The 14,543-nt window shown below is 48.5% G+C and overlaps 2 protein-coding genes and 1 pseudogene across 7 annotated transcripts in view; 1 reads left to right on the top strand and 2 right to left on the bottom strand.

Annotated features, from left to right (window-relative positions):
- The window catches only part of LOC102945014 (zinc finger protein 883-like), a 705,100-nt gene that overhangs the window by 7,158 nt on the left and 683,399 nt on the right, over window positions 1-14,543 (bottom strand). The window contains exons 2-3 of one of the 4 annotated variants that reach the window (XM_043537467.1): window positions 11,636-11,724; window positions 9,880-10,006 (exon numbers count right to left, since the gene is read on the bottom strand). The exons of 1 other annotated variant lie outside the window; for it this stretch is intronic. In XM_043537467.1, coding sequence (XP_043393402.1) covers window positions 9,880-10,006; window positions 11,636-11,716 — 208 coding nt within the window. In that variant the 5' untranslated portion in view covers window positions 11,717-11,724. 2 more of the 4 variants (XM_037887473.2, XM_043537468.1) reach the window with 2 other exon arrangements.
- LOC102934537 overlaps window positions 1-14,543 on the top strand; it is a 1,094,240-nt pseudogene that overhangs the window by 487,796 nt on the left and 591,901 nt on the right.
- Window positions 1-14,543, bottom strand: part of LOC102933291 (zinc finger protein OZF) — a 1,218,290-nt gene that overhangs the window by 765,855 nt on the left and 437,892 nt on the right. The gene's annotated exons all lie outside the window — the stretch shown is intronic.

Below are 14,543 nucleotides of genomic sequence, written 5' to 3'. Positions count from 1 at the left end.
ACTACCTGAGAGAACTACCAACTACTATGGTTTTTGGTGGATGGTTCCATGAGAAATAGATCAGGATACCTGACTACGAATGACTTTCTCACCTGGAGTAATTTTCTCAAACTGCTCTGTACCATATGATGAGAAGTGAATCCTCGGGGCTTTCAGGAAGATTCCTTCTCAAATTTATCTGTCGCACACATCAAAGATGAATTTCTCATTTTGAGTATATTTCAGGAACTGATTTCTTCCAAGTCAACAGGAGCGAATTGGAATGTACTAAGGAGGATCATTATGTGAGGAATGAATGACTACCACTAAGCCGTTAAGAATTTCTCATGTTTTGGAATTTTCGAGACTCGATCTCTAACAAATCACCAGAAGCAAATCTGAAAGGGTTTTGGAGGATAGTTTTAGAAATGGTTACAAGCAAGTGAAAATGAAAAGTGCTTTCTGGAGACTAGAACTTAACAAAAATTCTTGGTTCAAGGGAAGCAACTGACCACCCTACTTTTCAGCAAGATGGCAGAGCACCCCCAATATCTCCCCCCAAAGTGCTTCGTTCCTTTGATTTCTCAAATGAAAGATAACTTGGGATTCTCTGCCTCTCTTTTGTATAGTTCAGTGAACCTTTGAAAGGGAGTTTTCTGAAGGTTCCCCTCCAAAGTAAAGGTCATTCAAGCTGTGAGGAAGGAGGCCTGGAGTCTAGTGATGAAGGAAGTTCAATGCTGGTTTCTTCCCCTGCTGGTGTTTGCTAAAATGCAAATTGGTTTGTTCCTGCGATATCCTCCCCTGCCATGATGCTGAGTGGGTATTTCTTCCCCTTGTTAGTCTGATGGGTTTGTTTATTGTTTGTGTAAATGGCATCCCCATTGTCTCTTAATGTACCCTGAAAGTGCCTGTTATAGAAAAGTGCTTATATGCTATTTTATATAAACGTTGAATAAGTTTGCTCTTATAACTTAGCATAAGTTACTAGCTTAGCATAAGTGATTAAAGTAGTTGAAGCCTTAGGCCGAGGTCGAGCTGACCTGAGAGGAATGCTGAAGAAGCAGCTGCAAAACCAGTTGGGGCCACCCGTTATCACTGGAGATAAGGGAGAAATGCAAGAAGAAGAACTAATTGTCTTCAGCAGTACACCTGGCACCCTTCAACGGACTGTCCGTTGTCCAACTGTAAAGGGTATAATTGTTTGCAATTTCCGAAGGGCGGGGTCCCTCTCCTGAGGCACCCAGCTCGAGCTGTATTTCTGTTGACTAATAAAGGACGCTTGTATAAATTGGACTCAGAGTTTAGAAGTTCGTGGGATCCTAGAATCGAATCTAACACCTAGATTGGTGAGAGACTGGTTAATTCATTTTCCTTTAACAGTGCCTTCCAGGTGGCAGAGCCACCTGCCTTTGTCTAGGGTGGGGGAATTTTCAATCCTTGCTGGCAGACACTCTTTCAGAGCAATCATTCCTAATAAGTCTGCAATTTGGCATGTATCCTGCATACATACACCATGTAATAATATAAACCAACATTATCTCATTAGCTTTCTGTTGATATCTTAGGCTATGTACACACTACAGTTGATGTCAGGATAAATTACGTCACTCAGGGGTTTGAATAAGCCACCCCCCTGGGTGATGTAAGTGACAGTTTAATGGAGGGATCTGTGAGAGACGCAAGCAGGAAGGGAAGGAGGAGGACTCAAGATGTCACTCAGTTGTGACATCTAGTGCAGGCCTTCCCAGAGGTCTTGTTCGGCCCACCCAGGATGGAAGACTGCAATGAGCCACCACGCGGCCACTATCCCGGGACAGAAGGCCCTCACCAGATGTGGGGAGTTGTCCAGAAAGAGTGGGATGACCACCTCTTCATAAACATTTAAGGGTTATAAAAAGCCAATGCCTAAACAATTAGATTTGAAGATTTTGCCTTCTGCCTCCAGCCAGCTCGCAGAACTGGGTTAGATAACCGGGGGAAGGTCTGGGACTCAAAAGGTCAAAAGAACTGGAGCAGTATAAAAAGGGATTCCCTCTCAAAAGGGGGGGTGGGTATTTAGGTATTTGTTTGGGGGAAAGACAGAGGGACACAAGGACACTGCTGGGGCGTGTGAGGAAGTTCTGCCTGCCTAGCTGACCATCAGAGGATGATAAGCTTTAGATAAGACAGGCAGCTGTGAAGACTCTTTATATTTAAAATCCTTTGTTCTCTTATTTCCTCCTTCCCCACCCCCCTTCAAAATAAAGACAGCTCTGGTTTAGAGGAGGCCATTTTGCCAGTGCGCACCACGGACCCCAGACGGCCGAAGGGGTCTGCACTCAGCCTGGCCTGCTGGGTAAGCGCATGGAGACACAGGACGTTGTAGCCCCGGTCTAGCCTAGGAGCAGGATAATTGCCGAATTCCAGTCTCGGAGAGGAAACGGCAGGATGCCTGACACCTGCGGGGAGGAGGGGAGCACTGAAAGAGACCAGGAAGGGGACAGGGTGCAGCTAGCCCTCTAACTCATTATGACACCCACTCCCCTTCCACCCACTGCTCTCACCCCTCCCTACCTTCTTGGGCCCCAGGAGCTCCCGCTGGGCTGCAGGGGAAGGCGAGCATGCTTCTGTTCTGACTGCAGCCGAATTAGGGACTTCAGTATCTCTGTCTGGTCCCTCATCAGTTTTATCATCTGCTCCTGTGTAGGAGCAGGATTTTATAATTGTACTGTGAGAACTAATGTATGGTTTGATTTCATCCTGCCAGTCACCCTTTTCGAATAGCAGAAAGGAATGACCCTCCGGGACTATGGGAGTGTGTTTCCCATAAGCATTACAAATTGGGCCCTTTTAGTTCTCGGTTTCAAGGTTTAGTTAGTAAGAGACAGGATCCTGTATTGTGTCTATGTTAAGTAGATTAGAGGAATGTTGAAGGCCTGGGCCGCGATTTGAATTGTTTTGGTTATAAAATTTAGCAAGATTTAATTTACAATGTCTTTTCACTTGATATAAAATAGTGCTGTTTGTATTCGCAAATGTCTCTGTAAAAGACTGTTTGTGTGAATGAGGAGTGCATGCGTCAGAAAAAGATAAGGTGTGAAGGCCATTGTCGGAGCCAGATGGTCAAGGGAGGAGGAGTGAAGAAATTTAACAGACTTATTGACGCCAGAGAACCATCAATGCGCATCCATGACTGAGGGAAGGCAGGCTGACGACCCTGAGGTGGAGGCTGGCATCCCTAAAGACAAGACAATTGATTAAATCAAAAGGACAGGATGGCCCTCTCGGAGGTGCTTTGGAATATTCACATCAGAAGATAACACTGATTAAGGAGTAACTGGTCACAGACTGACACAGCAAAATCCATAGACTTCAACGGAGAAAAAAGTCTAGAAGAACAGGGTGCTTTGCCATGGGACTTTGGGTTCATCTTGCCACAACTCCAGAAGCATCGGATCGTGACGGACTGAGCCCGGCTTCCCTCTGCAACCAATCTGGCTGGCCACTAGATTGATCCAGACTCTGGACTGGTAACTATAAACTTCGACTCGGGGGTCTGTGTGCATGGGGTGTGTGTGTGTGTGAGACGGAAAAGCATATACTAACTGCTGTATTCTCAATTAATGCGGCATTTTGCCTTCTCCCCTATAAAAGATCTTGTGTGCTTTGTTTAAGCATAACACCTGGCCCTCTAAGATATGCTCCTGGTCCTTCTTCCTCTCCTGGCTATGTATTTTCAATTTTTAGTTAATTTTCTCTCTCCACGCCCTGTGATCATGATCTGCGGTGTCAGACGATTGGAGCACCTCCCTCAACGTGTCCTCCTTCCTCCGCCTGGTTCGCCTCCTTATCTGACCGAGGTGCTCTGCCTGTGTCTAGGGGATTCCCCTTAATGACGCGTCTGCCGAAGCACAATAAACAAGAAACAAAAGCAGCATTCGTAAAAAGAAAAGGAGTACTTGTGGCACCTTAGAGACTAACCAGTTTATTTGACCATGAGCTTTCGTGAGCTACAGCTCACTTCATTGGCACTGAATCATAGTATTTAAATTCACCTCCTTCTCACTCTCCCTTGGCTAGCACACAGCTTGGCGAGTGCCCTCAACATGGTGAGTTCGGCCCAGGGCGGAGGGAAATGCTCCAGATGGGGCAAAGGGTCTAGGTGGTATGGTCAGGGGATCACTGCAACCGCCCAGGGACATTACTGTAAAATTCTGCCACCATTTTTCAGAGACGGGGTGAGTGAAGCCAATATCTCACTCCTGAGGGTAGGCAAGGGTGCATCTCTTTCGCTGTGCCATGGAACTAAAAGCAATTTAGACCAAACAGATGGGAAACATTTCTTAAACGTGTGGCTGTAAACAGTTTCTCGAAGAAAGTGGTGGGCACCCTAATGTAACTTAAAGTGAGATTGTTCAGAGTATTTTAACCATATTGTTAGAACAATCCTGCATTGGCAGGAATAGACCAGGGCACACAGTGATCTTCACTGATCGCTCTCACACAAATCAGAAATGAGAGGAAGAACACTGAACTTCTTGAATCTAGTGAAGGGGATATTTCCATGGCACTTAAAGTTTGGTATGTAGCATAATCCAGGAAATGAAGTTAAGCCACAAGCTGTCGGTTGTGTCCTTAACCTTTCGGGAAAGTGGAAAAGTTGACAGCTCAGCAGCTTTAGTTAACGGATGTATTGTTGACCTTGACTGGGAATTGCCTGGCTTTGTCATTTTCATGTAATGTTGTTTAAATATAGATTTCGGTGTTTAGTTCATTTTAAATCACGGAAACATCAAATGTGTTACACTAAGGGGGGAGAGATAGCTCAGTGGTTTGAGCATTGGCCTGCTAAACCCAGGATTGTGAGTTCAATCCTTGAGGGGGCCACTTAGGGATCTGGGGCAAAAATTGGGGATTGGTCCTGCTTTGAGCAGGGGGTTGGGCTCGATGACCTCCTGAGGTCCCTTCCCACCCTGAGATTCTATGATCTCCTACATGCGTGTGGCTTCAGACCAGGTCCCTGTGCTGGTTGGATCCCTGAAGAAGTGATCCCCAATGGGTGTGGCAAAGTTTCCTACAGTGGGGGAAGAAAGAAAAGAGCTTTGCCAAGGAACCTTTGGCACAAGATTGGTGAGTACCTCCAGGAAAGTTTCCTAGAGATCTCTCCGGAGGATTCCCGGGAAAACTTGGTGTGCATTAACAAACTTTTCCGCAGGGCCCCTACTGCGTAACTGCACAGCGGAAGGCGAGGCAGATGCAAACACAGCTAGACTTGTACATTCTTATTCCCTTCACCCACAAAGGACAGCTCTACCTCATGTAACCGAGCAGTTTCAACTCAAAATGAGCATTTACCAGAGCTTCCCCTCTCCTGCATCATGGGCGCCAGAGCTGGGACTGGCCTGAGACTACCAGAGTCAAGAAGAGCTCCTGACTCGCCACGCTACCGGACGACCCTGTCGCCTGTCCCATCTCATCCTCCAGCTCCACTTCTTCGGCCTCAGGGTTAAGTCTGCTGGCCACTGCCTCCGGCTCCCCCCCGTCCTGCCGAAGTATCCATGGTGGAGACGGCATCCAGCTCTTTGTAGAAGTGGCAGGTCTTCGGCGCAGCACCCGAGGGATGCTTTGCCTCCCTTGCTTTCTGGGACGCCTGTCTCAGACCCTTGATCTTCCCACGGCACTGATGCGCGTCTGGTTCGTGGGCTTTCTCCAACGTGCCACGAGAAATCTGCCCGTAGGTATCGAAGTTCCTACGGCTGGAGCGGAGCTGGGATTGCACAGCTTCCTCTCCCCGCAGATCCAACAGCTCTGTTCTACTCCAGGCAGGAGAGCGTTTTCTGCCGTGGTCAGCTGGGAAGATGCAATATGAGCCCTCCTTGCTGAGCAAACAGGAAGTGGAATTTCAAAAATTCCCGGGTCTTTAAAAGGGGATGGGCTAGTTTACCTGGCTGCAGGGCAGCGGAGTTCAAACTGCTGACCAGAGCAGCGAGGATGGGTATTGTGGGACACAACCTGGAGGCCACTTACCGCGACACAGTGTCCACACCGGCTCTGTGGATCTAACTTTGTCGCAAAAAGCTCTACGCCTCTCGTCAAGGGGGATTTTATTTTGTCGGCGTAGCTGGAGAGTGAAATCGGAGGGAGGAGTATTGTAGTGTGTCGACAAAACCCTGCCGTGAAGACGAGGCCTAAGCCAAGAGACAGACGGGAACGGACAGGCAGAAGCGGGAGGTGTCCCAGTTTGTATATGGAGCCAAATGCTCATGAAGAGATTGTGAAATCTTCAAGAGAGGAAATTTACACAAAATAACAAAGAGAAGGATCCTGTTTATGAGGTAAGATAATGGCATGTGGAGGTATATTTGGCTGTACAGAGGTACACCCTGCATCCTCCAGCGTGGAGGCAAGCTGACAGCATCATTTGTCTCATGAGCAGAAGATCAGAGCCAAGCCTGGCTCTAAAATGCTGGAAGGACGTTGCATGAGCACTGCTGTAGAAGGTAAGAAAGGATCTAGTCCTGTAAAGTCTAGGTTCTAGAAAGCGTGTTCTGATTTTACCGGATGCGTAACTGTTTTTTCCCCCCAGTACTTCTCCTTGCTATCACTTCAATCTCTAGACTCCCTTAAATAAACTTTTACTGGTTTTCACTCTACACACATCTAGGTGCTGTGTGTTAAGCGGCACGGTGATGGGATGTATAACTAGTAAGCTGCAAGAGCTGTGAATCTGTAAGTACTGAGAGTGTCCAGTGGAACGGCGGCTGGCTTCTCCAGGGAGATGCTCAGCGGTAACAAGAAGGGTTTCTACAGGTATGTTCACAACAAGAAAAAGGTCAGGGAAAGTGTGGGACCCTTGCTGAATGGGGGAGGCAACCTAGTGACAGATGAGGTGGAAAAAGCTGAAGGACTCAATGCTTTTTTGGCTCGGGTCTTCACAGACAAGATCAACACCCAGACTGCTGCACTGGGCAGCACGGTATGGGGAGCAGGTGAGCAGCTCTCAGTGGTGAAAGAACAGGTTAAGGACTATTTAGAAACGCTGGACACGCACAAGCCCATGGGTCCAGATCTAATGCATCTCAGGATGCTGAAGGAATTGGCGGATGTGATTGCAGAGCCATTGACCATTATCTTTCAAAACTCATGGCGATTGGGGGAAGTCCCGGATGATTGGAAAAAGGCTAACGTAGTGCTCATCTTTAAAATAGGGAAGAAGGAGACTCTGGGGAACTACAGACTGGTCAGCCTCACCTCCGTTCCTGGAAAAATCATGGAGCAGGTCCTTAAGGAATCCATTTTGAAGCACTTGGAGGAGAGGAAAGTGATCAGGAACAATCAACATGGATTCACCAAGGACAACTCATGCCTGACCAACCTGATTGCCTTCTATAATGAGATAACTGGCTCTGTGGATATGGACGTGATACACCTTGACTTTAGCAAAGCTTTTGACACGGTCTCCCACAGTGTTCTTGCCAGCAAGTTAAAGAAGTATGGGCTGGATGAATGGACTATAAAGTGGATAGAAAGTTGGCTAGATCATCGGGCTCAACAGGGAGTGATCAACGGCTCGATGTCTAGTTGGCAGCTGGTATCAAGTGGAGTCCCCCAGGGGCTGTCCTGGGGCCGGTTTTGTTCAATCTCTTCATTAATGATCTGGATGATGGGATGGATTGCACCCTCAGCAAGTTCATGGATAACACTAAGCTTGGGGGAGAGGTAGATGTGTTGGAGGGGAGGGATAGGGTCCAGAGTGACCTAGACAAATTGGAGGATTGGGCCAAAAGAAATCTGATGAGGTTCAACAAGGACAAGTGCAGAGTCCTGCACTTAGGACGGAAGAATCCCACGCACCGCTACAGACTAGGGACCGAATGGCTAAGCGGCAGTTCTGCAGAAAAGGACCTGGGGATTACAGTGGACGAGAAGCTGGATATGAGTCAGCAGTGTGCCCTTGTTGCCAAGAAGGCTAACGGCATTTTGGGCTGCATTAGTAGGAGCATTGCAGCAGATAGAGGGCAGTGATTATTCCCCTCTATTTGGCACTGGTGAGGCCACATCTGGAGTACTGTGTCCAGTTTTGGGCCCCCCAATACAGAAAGGATGTGGACAAACTGGAGAGAGTCCAGTGGAGGGCAACGAAAATGATTAGGGGAGTGGAACACATGACTTATGAGGAGAGGCTGAGGGAACTGGGATTGTTTAGTCTGCAGAAGAGAAGAATGAGGGGGGATTTGATAGCTGCTTTCAACTACCTGAGAGGGGGTTCCAAAGAGGATGGATCTAGACTGTTCTCAGCGGTGGCAGATGACAGAACAAGGAGTAATGGTCTCACGTTGCAGTGGGGGAGGTTTAGGTTGGATATTCGGAAACACTATTTCACGAGGAGGGTGGGGGTGAAGCACTGGAATGGGTTCCCTGCGGAGGTGGTGGAATCTCCATCCATAGACGTTTTTAAGGCCCAGCTTGACAAAGCCCTGGCTGGGATGATTTAGTTGGGGTTGGTCCTGCTTTGAGCAGGGGGTTGGACTAGACACCTCCTGAGGGCCCTTCCAACCCTAATCTTCTATGATTCGATGAGTGTGTCTATCGCTTCCCTGTTGAGAATATTTTGAAGTGCTGTAAAATCCACAGGCACACTGACAAGGTGTGCTCTTTAAAGTTTGGCCAGGATAGCTCTCTTGCTTAGGGCTGTACAAAAATCACACTCCCTACCCCATCCAACATAACAATGTTGGCAAAAGATTCAATATAGACACAGTTATGGTGGCAAAAAGTCCATTACAAAAAATGAAGGAAACTAAATACCCATAAACTATTTTACTGCAGAGTTAAGGTTGCCCAGAGCTGTCTCCTGCCTTTCACCATATGGACGGTGGCTAAACTTAAACCTTTCCAAACCAGAAAATGAAAAGTAAATGTACACGCTACCCCTGCATTGCCACCCTAACTCTGCTTCCATCCCCAACCCTGCAGCTGGTAAGAGCCACTGGGAATGGTTCTGTCAGGTTGGTGCAATGGTTTGCGAACCACCCCAGGAACTGGAGAATTCTCCATCCGTTGAAGTCTTCATGTCGAGACTTCCTTTCTGGAAGATGATTTAGCCAAACACAAGGTGGTCAGCTGTGACCAGATGAAATTCTACAGTCTGTGTGATACAGGAGATCAGAGTAGATAACCTAATCATCCCTTCTTACAAATTTATGGATCTGTAATAGATACGAGGAAGGACTAAGAACATGCCGTTGCATTGTGCTCTCCAGACGGGAATCCCAGCATTTATCGGCATGCCCTCCGGCTGTGTGCACTGGGCCAGGTGTAGCTGTAATCGGACGGTGGAGGGAGTAGCTGGAGCAGCTTGGCAGAGCTGGGACTGTGGTATGCGGAGAGGTGCACGTGACCCCTGAGGGACCGAGCCTGCCCCATTTCAGTGCTCAGTGTTGTAGGTTGTGGTCGCTAAAGCTGCACAAGGAGGAGTTCCTGCCCTGAGGATTGCCAGCACCCTGGTGGGATACACGCTAGTGGTCTCCAGGGCTCAGTGAGGGGCTAGTGAAGGCAACGACTCAGAAGAAATCCTCAAATTGAGGGTAAGGGAGTGGGATCGCTTTGCAAGACGGAGCTGGTCTGGGTGGAGCAGGCTCAGGGTTTGAGAGAGGGGCAGGGGTAGGAAGCTTCTGTTCGTTATGCTGGACCCAACCCCCAGTTTTACCTGAGCAAAGAGAAGATATTGGACACTGTGCTAAACGGCTCCTGTGCTCTGTTCCCAGGGTGTTGTGTAGCAGGGTAGAGCGTTCGTATGGGTGTTGCTGGCATGCTGGGGTGATGCTGCAACAGGGCAGAGTACGAGTTGTGTTGTGGGGGTGACATGTACCATAACTCCTCATTCCCCCTTCCAAGAACCGAGGGGACAGGAACCCTTACCCAGCGAGGTCACATTCTCATAGGTCTCCTGCATGACGTCTCTGCAGAGGGCTCTCTGAGCGGGGTCCAGCAGAGCCCCCTCTTCCCTGGTGAAATACACAGCCACCTCCTCGAAGGTCACCGGCCCCTGAAAGAGCAAGAGACCCCCACTCAGGACCTGCTGCCCCACTCACAGCCCCACTATTCGTGGGGGAGAGGAGCCAATCAAACGGAAACTCTGGATGGTTTGGAATCAACAGAGTCCGTTAGGATACAGATATTCAGGCCTGTCTGTAAAGGCCTAGACTCTAAGAATTTAGATGTATTCCTATCACTTGGCTAGTTCTAGAGGTATAAAAGAAAGAATCAAAATCACCGACTGCATAAGGCCTTTTCTCACTGTGACAGTCGGAGGCCCTGTGCTTAGGCTGAGATCTTTGGCTAAGCAGCAGAGGCAGCCATAAGCTGGGAAGCGACCGGTCACCTCCTCACATCCCAAACTAGTCACGTTGAAGGAAGGTGCTATGGGGCTGTTAGGATACAATCCTGTCCTGATAATGCCGATTGCCTCCAGAGAAAGGGAAGAGCCAAGAAGATGTAAAAGGAAACTTAGTTTGATAGCATCCTGTCTGGCAAGAACTCACCTATCAATAGCTGGGATGTGAAATCCTCACTTCTGTATTGTTTTGTCATTATAGTTCCCACTTTGCTATTGTTTGTCTGTATAATCTCTGTCTGGTTCTGTGATTGTTCCTGTCTGCTGTGTAATTAATTTTGCTGGGTGTAAACTAATTAAGGTGGTGGGATATAATCGGTTACATAATCATGTTACAATATGTTAGGATTGGTTGGTTAAATTTCAGGAAAATGATTGGTTAAGGTATAGCTAAGCCGAACTCAAGTTTTCCTATATAGTCTGCAGTCAATCAGGAAGTGGGTGGGTGGGTGAGTGGGGAAATTGGAATCATGTTTTGCTAAGGGGGGGGGGGAATGGGAACAGGGACACAGGTGTAAGGCTCTGTGGTGTCAGAGCTGGGAAGGGGGACACTAAGGAAGGAAACTGGAATCGTGCTTGCTGGAAGTTCACCCCAAGAAACATCGAATTGTTTGCACCTTTGGACTTCGGGGATTGTTGCTCTCTGTTCATGCGAGAAGGACCAGGGAAGGAAGTGGGTGAAGGAATAAGCCCCCTAACAGAGTCCCACCTCCACACCACTCAGAGCATCCAGGAAACACCAGGGTGAGGGGCGAAGAGAGAGCCCCTCCTCTCTCCCAGCAGATCCATCACACACCTGCTAGCCACAGACGGATACAGGAGATGGAGCCCCTAGCAGGGTCCAGGGCGAGCTCCCTGGCAGGAAGCCCAACACCCTCCTCCTTGTGAGGAGCTGGATATGAAGGGAGGGGCAGCTCCCCTGAGCCTCACGTGTGGGTGCCCCCTTCATATCTCACAGCAGCTGCTGGTTAGCCGGGTCAGGCTCCAGCACTGGGAGTCTGGGCCGTTTTCCCAGCCCCATCTAGGTGGGTTATTTCCTGTTCCACAAATTAGAGCATTTTCACTCCCAAACCTCATGGGTCTGTTCCTAGAATCTAGGCCACTTATTAAACAACTCCCAGCAGGTCTGCCACCCCCTGTCCTCCTCCCTTTCTCCACCCTGTGCATTTCCTGCCCCGCTCCAACCTCCAAACCAGACGGTGCAAAGCTTCCCACCTCCGGTGTATTTGCTGCCCCTCTCCTCCTGCAGGAACCCACCAGCAACCCCCCGATAATCCCTACATGAACTGGCTCCTCTGCAGCCATTTCTCTCCCCTGTCCCAAGGGAGGCTGGGATGAGCTGGAGCGAAACGTGGGCGTCATTCTGCAGCCTGGCAGGGCGAGAAGGGCAGTTGTGGAGTTTAGGAATGGGCTTTAGTTCATTTCACATCACGCTTCCTCCAGGCTCTTTCCCTGCAGACAGACAGCCTAGATTCTGCCATGCTGGGAAAATGCTTGTTCTCTGTATTACAGTGTAGACCTGGCCCCTCCTGCCAGGCTAAGCCCACAGAGAGATTTTAACCCCCCTTCTCCCTCCCCCCACCCCGTAACAAAGTGTCTGAACACAATGCTAGAAAAGAGCAGAACCAAAGGAGTCACTTAGGAGGATTCCCTCTGACCCCAGGGCAGCCACACCTGTTAAGGAAAAGTTAGCATATGCGCATATGTGACTTCATTTTGGTTTGGGGCCCACCATTGTCTAAAAGCAAACACATCATGCACCAGGAGGAGTGTTCCTTAGATACTGCATTCCTGTGAAAACCCCCTCCTTGTTTCCAGCCTGTCTCGACTCCCGGTTTCTGTTCTTTGTCTGTTCCTAACTCCCTGCCTCCTGGCCTTGATGCGAGCCTCCCATCCTGATAAGAAAGGCTACTGGTGCATTGCTTTAGGACCATGTTGTGTAGTTGAAATAATGGTTTAGCACGGGGGATGCATTTAGCAGGGATAGGTGGTAGATAAGGGAAGGGTTTGTCTATTGGCGAAGGTTTCCGATGCACGAGGGCAACATGCTTTGCTAAAAGGTATATAATCTCTGTAGAACCGGCATTCGGGGTCCCCTCCTGATTAGCAGGGGGGCACCACGCTCGAGCGTAATAAACTTAGTATCTTTGGGAACTCTGCAGTTGTGGACTTTGTTCGTGTGCCTCAGCCTAGACTCGAACTGTGCGTGACCTATCGGGTATAATTCGCAGCAGTTCTTGTGCGTGACCTATCGGGTATAATTCGCAGCAGTTCTTGTGCGTGACCTATCGGGTATAATTCGCAGCAGTTTGTGTGCGTGACCAATTAGGTATAATTCGTAACAGTTTTGGAGACCACGAAGGGACCCTAGGCTCGCCCCGACAAGCGAGACTACACTCCTCCTCTCGGACAGCTCCAGCCGGCACAGGGTGAGTTCACCTTTGAGAACTCCGAGGAGGGGGGGTGTGAGCCGTCGCGTAGGCGATAAGGTGGCACATTTGGTGTCCTTTTGGTAGCCGATTATGGGTTCTGGGCAAAGTGTAAGTAAGGGGACCCCTTTGGCTGAAATTCTCGAGAATTGGGGGAATATTTCCGGTACCCATGGGTTAGGTAAAAAGAAAGCTGTAATCTTGTGCAAGGTTGTGTGGCCAGCACTCACAACTCAAACACCTCTCGAATGGCCACCGGATGGGTCCTTTGCTGGGGAAAAATTAACAGCGCTTAGGAAAAGGCTGGAGAACAAAGCTCCAGCCCAGATGGATTATTGGTATGTACGGGACAACTGGGCTTATGCGTGTGCGAAAGGACGTCCTCTTTCCTCCTCCTTTTCTTATTCATCTCTGGGGTTTCCAGCCCCGCTCTCTGCTATGCCTGCTTCTGCCCCTCCTCCGGCTTACCCTCGGCTTTCAGACTTATTTCCGTCACCTCCTTGCTTGCCAATTGGCCGTGTGTTCTGTCCAGGTGACAAGCCTCATGGGGGGAGGACTCGGGTAGCCCTTGTGAGTGAGAATATTTAAGAGAAGAGCGCAGGAGGGCTGGGGGGCTAGTTAAGAAGCCCACCCTCCTTGTTAAATTGGTAGTGAAACAAAGCTGGTGCTCATGGAAGGGACAGTTCAGAGAAAAAAACAGGATCGGGCCCAAGCGGGCAGGCAACAGATAGAGAGATTGGAAAACAGGTTGAAAACTTGGAGGTCATAGTGGGAAAAGAGGAGTAAATAATTACAGGAATGGGAAACGTAAATCCCGGAATAATACTTAGAATGGTAAAATCTACGTTAATTGGGTGTCAAGATAAGCAAGTGATTTAAAAAAGAAAAGTAAAAAGTTAACTCTGTAGTTGCTGAAAAGAATTAAGCAGTTAAACTTTGTGAAATACTGGGAAAAAAAAAAGAATTCTTGGTTTCTTTGGAGCCATTTTGAGGAAAATTGGCCCTTTTCCAAAGGAATGCAATTATACAGTGCTACTTAATTAATATCTTATTAGGCTCCAAGGGGCTACAATAGGCGGTGTCTTCCTTTTCAGGTTGCTGTGTGTTTGACAGCAGGATTTAAAAGTAAAAGGCAATCAAAAGTCTGGTAAAGTTTACTGTGCCCTTTTTAAAGTAAGAATCTTTAAGCTGTGGATCCAAAAGCAAGCCGGAAAGCATTTGTTTTAATGTAAATTACCTAACTAGTAACTGTCCAACCTAGTGACAGAGGATGTGGAAAAAGCGAATGTACTCAATGCTTTTTTTTGCCTCTGTTTTCACTAACAAGGTCAGCTCCCAGACTGCTGCGCTGGGCATCACAGAATGGGGAAGAGATGGCCAGCCCTCTGTGGAGAAAGAGGTGGTTAGGGACTATTTAGAAAAGCTGGACGTGCACAAGTCCATGGGGCCGGACGAATTGCATCCGAGAGTGCTGAAGGAATTGGCGGCTGTGATTGCAGAGCCCTTGGCCATTATCTTTGAAAACTCGTGGCGAACGGGGGAAGTCCCGGATGACTGGAAAAAGGCTAATGTAGTGCCAATCTTTAAAAAAGGGAAGAAGGAGGATCCTGGGAACTACAGGCCAGTCAGCCTCACCTCAGTCCCTGGAAAAATCATGGAGCAGGTCCTCAAAGAATCAATCCTGAAGCACTTACATGAGAGGAAAGTGATCAGGAACAGTCAGCATGGATTCACCAAGGGAAGGTCATGCCTGACTAATC

The sequence above is a fragment of the Chelonia mydas genome, chromosome 28 (assembly GCF_015237465.2).
Source record: "Chelonia mydas isolate rCheMyd1 chromosome 28, rCheMyd1.pri.v2, whole genome shotgun sequence".
NCBI lineage: Eukaryota > Metazoa > Chordata > Testudines > Cheloniidae > Chelonia > Chelonia mydas.
Note: the sequence above shows the minus strand (reverse complement) of the source record. Positions and strands in the feature narration are given on the sequence as shown.